Here is a 9,863-nt window from a genome sequence, read left to right as displayed (position 1 = left end):
AGGCCAGTCCTTGCCTACAGACAGCCCGCCAACCTGAAGCAAATACTCACCAGCATCCACACACCACACAACAAAAACACTACCCCAGGAACCTATCCTTGCAACAAAGCCCGTTGCCAATTCTGTCCCCTTTCTATTCAAGGGATACCATCATAGGACCTAATCACATCAGCCATGCCATCACAGGCTCGTTCACCTGCACATCTACCAATGTGATATATGCCATCATGTATCAGCAATGCCCCTCTGCCATGTACATTGACCAAACTGGACAGTCTCTACTCAAAAGAATAAATGGACACAAATCAGACGTCAAGAATTATAACATTCAAAAACCAGTCAGAGAACACTTCAACCTCCCTGGACACCCAATTACAGACCTAAAAGTAGCAATTCTTCAAAAAAAAACTTCAAAAACAGACTCCAATGAGAAACAGCAGAACTGGAATTAATCTGCAAAATGGACACCATTAATTTAGGCTTGAATAAAGACTGGGAGTGGATGAGTCATTATACTAACTAAAAACTATTTCCCCATGCTAATTTTCCCCCTCTGTTACTCACACCTTCTTGTCAACTGTTTGAAATGGGCCATCCTGATTATCACTATAAAAGTTTTTTTTCTCCTGCTGATAATGGCCCACCTTAATCAATTGGTCTCATTAAGAGTTGGTATGGCAACCCCTATTTTTTCATGTTCTCTGAATATATATATCTTCCTACTGTATTTTCCACTGCATGCAGCTGATGAAATGGGCTTTAGCCCATGAAAGCTTATGCTCAAATAAATTTGTTAGTCTCTAAGGTGCCACAAGTCCTCCTCGTTCTCTCATCTGTGGCTTGTGACAGTCATTCACTCCCTCCTGAATTTGCTTTGCACTTGGAAGTCATAATCCTGTTTCCTTCCCTCGATATGTTTATTTCCTTTACATATTCATGAGCCAATTCTTACCTTTCTATCCCCCTACCATAAAAATCCTTATCTATGGCTTGCCTCACTTCAACTTACATTCAGATCACGGTATATCATACATTCCCTCCTCTCTAGGCTGTTCAAAACTCTGCTGTGCTCTAGATAACATTTCATGACAGTACTATTAGGCTTTGTATTAAATGCCTCCAGGCACACATTTGTTCATTTACATTATTCAGAACTGCAATTTTTTTCATGTAAAACTAGTCTTCATATGCTATCTCACCTCTGAGTTAAAGGTGTGGATTCAGGTCTAATTCTAGGATTTGGATTTATATTCCAAATCAGTACCAACACTGCAATACAGGTATAAGCCTTTGGATCCTATTATATTCTACCCTTTTCTGGTGGCTGTCCATGCTAAGAATTCTATAATACTTTACCAAGGTGTAGGGGAAATTCCATTCTCGCTCTCAATACCATTGATTATAAAGATAAAAGCTATTGCTAAAGACAAAATGGTTGCTCCATTTGCCTAATTTGTCTCCGCACCACCAGCAAGTAATTCATTGATTTGTAAAGTAGTTTTGGTGTAAAACATGTGCAAAAGAAATTTTAACCATTCTATATGGTGCACATGATATATAAAACCAGATTAAATTACCCAAGAAAGAAAATATTACATTGCCACATAAATGACAAATATTGATCATTTTGCATCAAAATGAAATCATGCCAAATCATAAATAATAAAAGTGCTTGAATATAGGTATATAGCAGGCAGTAAGCAGATTTACCACATAATTAAAGTGCTTAAGGCAAAACATAGACTTCTGGTATTTTCTAATTTCTAGTAAATCAGGGTGAGCCGGTAAATTCTGAGATCACTTAATTTAAAAGTATATTTACAAGTTAAATCTAACTGTAGTCTCTATTCTATAAAGTAAACAGCAAGGAAACAGTGAGCATCTAATTTTTGAAATTCTTCTGGCTTTTCTTTTTGACCTTTGGTATTTGTATGTATCGACGCTTTCTCTAAACCATTGTACAAAAACACCTTGAAGTGTCAAGCTTTAAAAATGAGTCTTCGTTTCTCTTTCTCCTGTGCAGCTTGGATTATCTTGGCCTTGTCAAAATACATTCTCTAGTTAGAGGTTGAAAATATTTCCCTCCTGGCTCCTAAGTATTGATTTTTCAACACTCAACTCTGTCTGTCAGCTGAAGAGGTGAAAGGTGAAAGTTCATCCAGCACTGCCTGGCTTTACCTTCCTATTAATGTCATGCCCTTTCCACATTTGATCAGTTTATGTGATCACCAACAAACTGTTATTAAGCATATTTTACCTATGAGAAAATATTTAAGTCATGAATGATTTTAACACATACACACACCTTGAAAATTCAGGACTCAAATATGTTGCAACCAACTCCTTTTGTTTTTATCTATTTTTTTAAAGTCTTGTTATGTAAATGATTGACTCAATTCAAACTGTACTATCTTATCTGAACACTAAGAGAAAGATTACATTTACTGCTTATGCTGTAAACCTTTTTAAGCAATAATGATCAATTTTGTTATTCTTGCTCAAACGCAATCATGCTTTTTCTTACTAGGGGGGATGCAAATTCAAATCCAAACAAAGTATTACATTAAACAAATTTAATAATCTCAGCTCAGTTTCCAGTGAACAGTAGTCCATGTCAGAAAATCTCGATGCATAATTTGGTTCCATTACTCTCCCTCTTAAGAGAGATCTAGGGCTTGAATAACCAGAAGAGAGCATAGCTTTACCCACGCTACAGAGGATGTTGCTGAGGTTCTGGAAGATCATCACCATCTTTAACTGGTTGACTCACACTGTTCTCATAGACAGAAAAGATAATAGCTTTCCCTCAGCACTTTCCGACTTCTTTTTTTGTTAAGGAGGCCTTGAGTCTCTTGAACATGAATCTTCATCCAACTTAGTGAAATGTAACCTTATTCAAATAAATGTAAGAATTTATTTCTGTGCATAAGAAAATAAAAATGAATGTCAAGTAAGTAATGGAACTAAGGATGCATTTGTGTGTGATCACATCACAGTTAGGATGATAATATAGGAACAATATCCTTCAATACTGTTCAGTTTTATTTCACAAACATATGTACATAGCATTAATACATACAGTAGCATTTAAGTGGAATCAAGAAATTTCTTGAGAGGCAAACATTTTCATCATTTAACATTCACAGTGACTTCAATCATTACAACATTTTCATACAGTTATCTCATCATGTCATCTTTAGCTTGTAAACCGCCAATAAAGCCACATACATCTCTACATTTACAAGGACAAGTCCAAATACAGTACCAACAAATCAATAAAATACTAAAAGCTTACACTGGAATGACAACACAAATTTTACTGCAGTGCTGAGAAATCTAATCTGTGAGGAAATTTGGGAGTAGGGTTAACAAAGTCACTGAAATGAAGATTTGTGTTTAACTAATGTGCAAATATTAGTTAAGCAGTTAGATAATCTATTTCCACCCACTAAGCATTACTGCATTTTCTAGCCAAGTAACACTAACTCCACATTAGATTGCAATCCTGACTGTTGCTTTAGATGTGTTGTATAAAACATTTGCAGAAGTTGTCATAATCTTCTGAAAATTTTGCTAATTTAGCTTTTGCTACATTTAACTATTTTTCAGTACTGGAAGTAGATTGCCCTCTTTCTTTTACAATTTTTTTGTAATCCATTAAATTTTTAGTTTAAAGCAAACTTTTAATTACACATGCAATGCAAGATCTTTTACTGTATACTAAAGAAAATCTTCTTTAGCATACCCATTGCTACTGTGTTTCCATTTAGATTTTAAAAATAAACATATATGTACTTGAAAAATATTATAACAAGTAAATATGACTTTGGAATGCCTATAGAAGAATGAATAAAATGTACCTTTTAATTTTCCTCATATGCCTATACTTAAATGTAGCACTATAGCATTTGATTCTACAGACAAATATTGTATATGCTGTGTAATTCTTTGCTTCTTGTCATAGAGACCTACATATATCTCTTTATAAATACAATGTACATGCATGTTGTATAAGTTTACTTTAAGGAAAAGCATCAAAAATTCTACTACAGAATTTTACCACCACTATATACTACAGCCTTGCCATAGTTAGAAAGAATAAGATTTACAGCAATATGAGATAAACATTCCTAATGGTCTTAATTTCTTACTTTGTTTGTAAAAACTATAGTAAACAACAGATATGTTGATTCTGGACTGTAGATCCTACTTTCATGTATAGTGTACTATACAGAGTGCCTCTAGAAAACAATGCATTTGAAATTTAGAAGCCATTATTTTCTTTGTTCATTTTTTCTCATTCTATTGGATTTTATGGCAAGTACCACCTTTAACTTTATGTCATCATTTAATGTGAGCCTTGTCTCTACTGTGAGTTTTCTAGACAAAAATGGCAAAGAAAATAAAAGCTATACAAACACTTATATCAATATGTTTAAATAAAATAGTATTTTATGGATTTTTTTTTTACTTTGAGCATAAACCAGCATATTTTTCACATTATTCGATATTTCACAAAATGAGATATGTAAGAAAGAGGGAAAATGTGAACAATTACAGCTTACATTACAGAAGAATTCTCTTACTGCGGAAAATGTTTAAATATATTGGATTCAAATAACAACTAACTCACCTTTTACATATTTTCCATAATTTTTGAGTTGTTAAATATCAGTGATATCTGTGTTTCCATCAAGCGCACTTGCATTCTTACTCAGTCCTTCAATGAAGCCAAACTGAGTTTGTGACACTGCAATAGTTTATACAGCAACAGGATGTGATGGCATAAATGCAGGATTCTCATTTTCCTGCAAGTTCCAGCACAAGTGGGAAAGAGAAAGGTCTTTTTAAAATATAAATATCTGCAGTAGAAGCAAAGGGAATACAGAAAAAACACAGCTTTGTGCATAAGTATTCTTTTTTTCAAGTTTCATTTCCCCTCTTTAAGAGATTCTTGGTATTTACATGTGGACGGCTCATTCTTTCTTCCAGGTCACAAAAACAATGACCTAGTATGCCACAACTTCCAATTCAAGCAAGAACTTAAACTTTATGAGAGGAAATAGACTTCTTCAAAATGAGAACAATGGCTACTCTTTTCCTGAAAACCTAATTCCTCATATACTTTCTCATGAATCCCATTACAGTTATCCCCAAGAAGCTAACTGCTAAACCCTATGAAACCTCACCCAATGATCACTCCATAGTCACTAGAAGAAAGTACATGTAAACATAGAACCTTTTTGGTAAACAGTAAGCTTCTTTAAGAACCTCAAAAGGAAAATAATATTTATAATTAGGACTGCTCTGCATTACTTCCATTTAAAATGTAAAAGTGACTTGATTCAGCCCAACTTCAGAGGTTGGGGTATGATTCCTGAAAATACTGATCTAGTCAAGGAGTACAACCTCAGTGATGTTGATTTTTTTCAGCTTCTGTTGCACCAAGCAACAAGAGCTTTCCCAATAGCCATCTTCGTCCCTCTTATCAACGGCAAGAAAAAACTACATGGTGATAGAATAACCACACTTGGTTGAGCTGGTGGACATACCTCTGAATCAATAGCTGGCAGAAGCAAGATTCTGCTCTAGGGAACCATGCAGAAATGTTGCAGTCTGGCTGGTCCCATTGGATGATTTATATAGGCACTGGTGTGGGTAATCCAGTGTTACAAAAGAATAGAGAAAGAGAGAATTACAGGGAATTTTACAACAAAAAATATATTTCTAGCAACAGAGAGCCTGACTCTAGACCATAAATCGATGTTCTTTGCCATCATGTGCCATAAGAATAACATTGCGATTGGAAGTCCAGATCAGCCGTGCCAATTTGAGTGCATTGTGTGAACCTGGTGAGGCAGGCTGGACAGGAGGCACCTGGTATGTTTTAATACAACGGAGCTGAGGTGCAGAATTCAGCATTCCAATACTTCCCAAAAGAGAGGTGTTCATCTGCAGTAATAGAAAAAGAAAGAGTCAACACTGAAACCAAAGGGTTTCTTGTGAAGAATAATTTAATGTGAAACAAAGCCTTTTCTCTTTGATATTTGCAGAAAACTTTTAATAAGACCTCCCAGTACCAGCTAAATGGCTGCCCTCTCTAATGATCTTCAATTAAAATTTTATTTAGTTCACCAAAAAACACTGTTTTAAACTAAAGAGATACTGAGAATCTAAGCAGTATGTTTGCAAATGCTTAATTAACTCTATACACAACTCTGCAAAATGAAACTAGTTGTGCTAAATTTAGTAGTGCATATATTACTGCTTTCCTTTTTTCTACCGATCTGTAGACTTTACATTGGTATAAACATAAGAACATAAGAATGGCCATACTGGGTCAGACCAAAGGTCCATCCAGCCCAGTATCCTGTCTACGGACAGTGGCCAATGCCAGGTACCCCAGAGGGAGTGAACCTAACAGGTAATGATCTAGTGATCTCTCTCCTGCCATCCATCTCCACCCTCTGACAAACAGAGAATAGGGACATCCTGGCTACATTATCTTAAACGACACTTTTACAGCCAGATTTTAAAATGTTCTCCTCCCTTTTTTCCCTGCAAGACATGATGAAAATGATTTTTTTTAAATTGGACTAAATGGAGAAATAAAGTACAGCCAAGTTTCTGGCTTTTGTAAGTTACACTCTTTTGCAAGGCATGGAAACTCAGCGAAGTTTAGAAACAGAATTAGTGGTAAAGAAATTAATTCCAGTCTCATCATTTGCCTTTTTAAAATTCCATTTTCCTTTGATTCTATCTACTTCAAATTAAATAGTGAGATCTGAACCAACATATTAGCTTAAACCTATAATGAAGTCTATCACTTTAATATATTAAAAAGTATCACCTACAATTTCTTTATATTCATTTAAACAATAGCATTTCAGAACTGAAGTAAGTAATCAAAAATTATAAATTATAATTGTTATATTTCTTCTGGAATATATATTGAAACATGTTAGAATTACAAAAATTAGAGATGGAAAAGACTTTTTGGATGCTGGAGTATATCTGCACGACAGAACAAGAGTGGTCCCAATGGCATAACAGAGAACTCATGGCGGACAGGTGAATTTCCAGACGACTGGAGAAGGGCAAACATAATACACCCATCTTTAAAAAGGGGAACGAAGAGGGCCCAGGGAATTACAGACCAGTAAACCTAACTTAGTTACTTGGAAAAATACTGGAACAATTGATAAACAATCAATTTGTAAGCATCTGTAGGATAATATGGTTATAGGAAATAGTAAACATGGATTTGTCAAGAACAAATCATGCTGAGCCAATCTAATTTTCTTCTTTGACAGAGTTACTGGCCTAGTGGATGCGGGGAATTAGTAGATGTGATATATTTTGACTTTAGTAAGGCTTTTGACACAGTCCCACATGACATTCTCATAAGCAAACTAGGGAAATGTGGTCTAGATGAAATTACTAATACGGTGGGTGCACAGGTGGTTGAAAGACTATACTCAAAGAGTAGTTATCAAACAGGGAGAGCCTGTCTCTAATGGGGTCCCAGAGGGGTCAGTCCTGTGTCCAATATTAGTCAATATTTTCATTAATGATTTGGATAATGGAGTGGAGAATGTGCTTATAAAATTTGTGGATGACACCAAGCCAGGAGGGATCACAAGCACTTGGAGGCCAGGTTTAGAATTCAAAACAACCTTGACAAATCAGAGACTGAGAGAGTTGTCTGAAATCAACAAGATGACATTCAGTAAAGACAAGTGCAAAATACTTCACTTAGGAAGGAAAAATCAAATGCACAGCTACAAAATGGGGACAAGCTGGCTGGAAGGTAGTACTGTTGAAAAGGATCTCAGAGTTATAGTGGATCACAATCTGAACATGAGTCAATAATGTGATGCAGTTGCCAAAAAGGCTAATATTATTCTGGTATGTATTATCAGGAGTGTCATCTGTAAGACATGGGATGTAACTGTCCTGCTCTAATTGGCACTGGTGAGGCCTGAACTGGAATACTGTATCCAATTCTGGGTATCACACTTTAGGAAAGAGATGAATAAATTGGAGGAGAACAACAAAAATGATGAAAGGTTTAGAAAACCTGACGTATGAGAAAAGCTTTTAAAAAAAGCCTGGGTTTGTTAGGCTTGAGAAAAGAAGATTATGGCGGGAGAGGGATCTGATAGTCTTCAGATATGTTAAAAGCTATTATAAAGAGGACGGTGATCAACTGTTCCCCATGTCCATTCAAGGTAGGACAAGACTTAATCTGGGCTTAATCTGCAGCAAGGGAGATATTAGGAAAAACCTTCTAACTCTAAAAGTAGTTGAGCTCTGGAACAGGTTTCCAGGGAGGTTGTGGAATTCCCACAATTAGAGGTTTTTAAAAACAGATTGGACACACACCTGTTAGGGATGGTCTAGGTTTACTTGGCCCTGCCTCAGTGCAGGCAGGCTGGACTTGATGACCTCTCAAGGTGTCCTCCAGCCCTACATTTCTATGATTCTGTGATAATCTTTTAAAAAACAACAACAAAAACTTCACCCTCTTTCTGCTATTTATATCAACAAAATATTAAGAGACGAAACCTTTAAACATATTTGTTGATCTATATTCTTTGAAAAATTGTCCAATATTTTTGAATTATATTTTGTTATATGTTTTAAAAACAAGAAAAACTCCCTCAAAAACTTCCATTCTATTAAATGCTCCAATACTCTTGAAAGACTCCCCATATAAAAATGTATTAGGATGCTAGGATTTCTATACAATAGGTAGATGATGGTCCAGCTGTATACCTAAGACTGGGCACATGAAACCTGGGCAAATCTTCGGACATTTAAGATGTGTTATTGCTGACACCATGTTCTGAATTCTGATCAGTACAAAATATAAGCCATTACTTTTTCTAGCCCTTCTCAGCAGCAGAATGGTGTCAGAGAGTGTAAATCATGGCATCTCTAGCAGGGAGCATGCAAGCACCACTGACATTTTCACAATTTAAATCATCTTGAGTAATAACCCTTTTAAGATGACTAATGTTACTGATTTTCCTGCATTAATAATAGTACCGAATAGAACACAGAGGGGAAAAAAATCACTAGTGCACCAGGTCACATTTTAAAACTAAATGCATAGGTACATTTAACTCTTTATGTAAAAGCCAGCTTAACATGAATAGATTTAGACACAGTAAAATCTGGCAATTCACATTTTTAAACCTGTGCCTGAATATGAAGTTTTTTTAAGTGAGGTCCCTTTTCTATGATTCTATGTAAAAGATCAAAATCAATAAGCCTGATTGCTTTCCCAGGTAGTTAAACTAAGTATATGTACTGATGGTTGAACATTTTTACTGTTCTTATTCACTATTTCAGAAAGCACAATATATGATGGATAATAATTCAGTACTTTTTATGGCATGTACAGTATTACTGAATGGCATACAGAAAATTGTGGAAGATTAAAAAAAAACATTAACTAATATCTGCAGGCATACTGGGTCTAGTCTTGCAGTCTTACTGCTGGCAAAACTCCCACTGTCTTTGATGGGTATTGTGCCTGCATGAACTGCAGGATCAAGACCACTTGTTTTTCAGATAACCATTATTTAAGTATATAATTTAAAAACACTTTTACATCCTTCGGCCATTTGAGTTGGTTTTCCTATTTAAATGCATACGTTTTAAAACTCTTAATGACATGTAAGGTAAAGGTGAATGTTAATTGCTTAAAAATATGAATGGAAACTAAACGTAAAGCAATAAATACCTCAATACATTAATGCCAATATCTTTTTCTTTTAGAATTCAATATGAATTGATTACACATGAAAGCGAGGGACAGGTTATGCATAAATGAGGGTAGTGCTGTACACACTTCC

The 9,863-nt window shown here is 35.3% G+C and overlaps 1 protein-coding gene across 4 annotated transcripts in view; it reads right to left on the bottom strand.

Annotated features, from left to right (window-relative positions):
• Positions 1–2,558: 2,558 nt before the first annotated feature.
• The window catches only part of WDR7 (WD repeat domain 7), a 385,156-nt gene continuing 377,851 nt past the window's right edge, over positions 2,559–9,863 (bottom strand). For all 4 annotated transcript variants that reach the window (XM_084629121.1, XM_084629122.1, XM_084629120.1 and 1 more), the window contains one exon: positions 2,559–5,952. In XM_084629121.1, the coding sequence (XP_084485247.1) occupies positions 5,749–5,952 (204 nt within the window). In that variant the 3' untranslated portion in view covers positions 2,559–5,748. The remainder of the gene's footprint in view (positions 5,953–9,863) is intronic.

Source organism: Lepidochelys olivacea (genome assembly GCF_965140295.1).
Source record: "Lepidochelys olivacea isolate rLepOli2 genome assembly, chromosome: 5".
NCBI classification, from domain to species: domain Eukaryota; kingdom Metazoa; phylum Chordata; order Testudines; family Cheloniidae; genus Lepidochelys; species Lepidochelys olivacea.
Note: the sequence above shows the minus strand (reverse complement) of the source record. Positions and strands in the feature narration are given on the sequence as shown.